The 470-nt window shown below is 65.7% G+C and overlaps 1 protein-coding gene across 1 annotated transcript in view; it reads right to left on the reverse strand.

The window, feature by feature from the left end:
- Positions 1-252: 252 nt before the first annotated feature.
- The window catches only part of GAREM2 (GRB2 associated regulator of MAPK1 subtype 2), a 3,358-nt gene continuing 3,140 nt past the window's right edge, over positions 253-470 (reverse strand). Inside the window, exon 3 of the mRNA XM_009275134.1 lies at positions 253-469. Within this exon, the coding sequence (XP_009273409.1) occupies positions 253-469 (217 nt within the window). The remainder of the gene's footprint in view (position 470) is intronic.

Raw genomic sequence — 470 nt, forward strand, 5'->3', positions numbered from 1 at the left:
AGTCAACGCAAACTCCAGTATTTTCCAGCCCGTTTGGGCCAAAATTACCGTCCAGTGTTAAAACGGAAAGGGGGGAGGGCTGGGCAATAGGGCCAAAACTGGGCGTGCGGGCCGGGCGGGGGGGGGGGAGAGGAAAACCCTGCCGCATCGGGGCACCCCCGGAGCGGGGCAGGGCATGGGAGCAGGGTGAGCCAGAGCTGCGGTCCGGGTGGCTGGGGGACCCCCGCGGTCCAGGGGGTCCCCGGTGCGCAGCTAGATCTTGGGGCGCCAGCCCTTGATGAACTGCATGATCTTCTTCACCTGGAGCTTGGTGAGGCGGAAGTCGTCGGCCAGGATCTCCTCGCTGAGCTGCACGAAGATGCTGCCGTCGATGCGCTCGCGGGCAAAGAAGCTGACCACGTCCTCGGAGAGGCCGATGAAGCGCAGGCACTTGGAGACCTCCTCCAGCGAGAGGGCCGAGAGGTCGGCGG

The sequence above is a fragment of the Aptenodytes forsteri genome, unplaced genomic scaffold (genome assembly GCF_000699145.1).
Source record: "Aptenodytes forsteri isolate BGI_AS27 unplaced genomic scaffold, ASM69914v1 Scaffold192, whole genome shotgun sequence".
Taxonomy (NCBI): Eukaryota; Metazoa; Chordata; class Aves; order Sphenisciformes; family Spheniscidae; genus Aptenodytes; species Aptenodytes forsteri.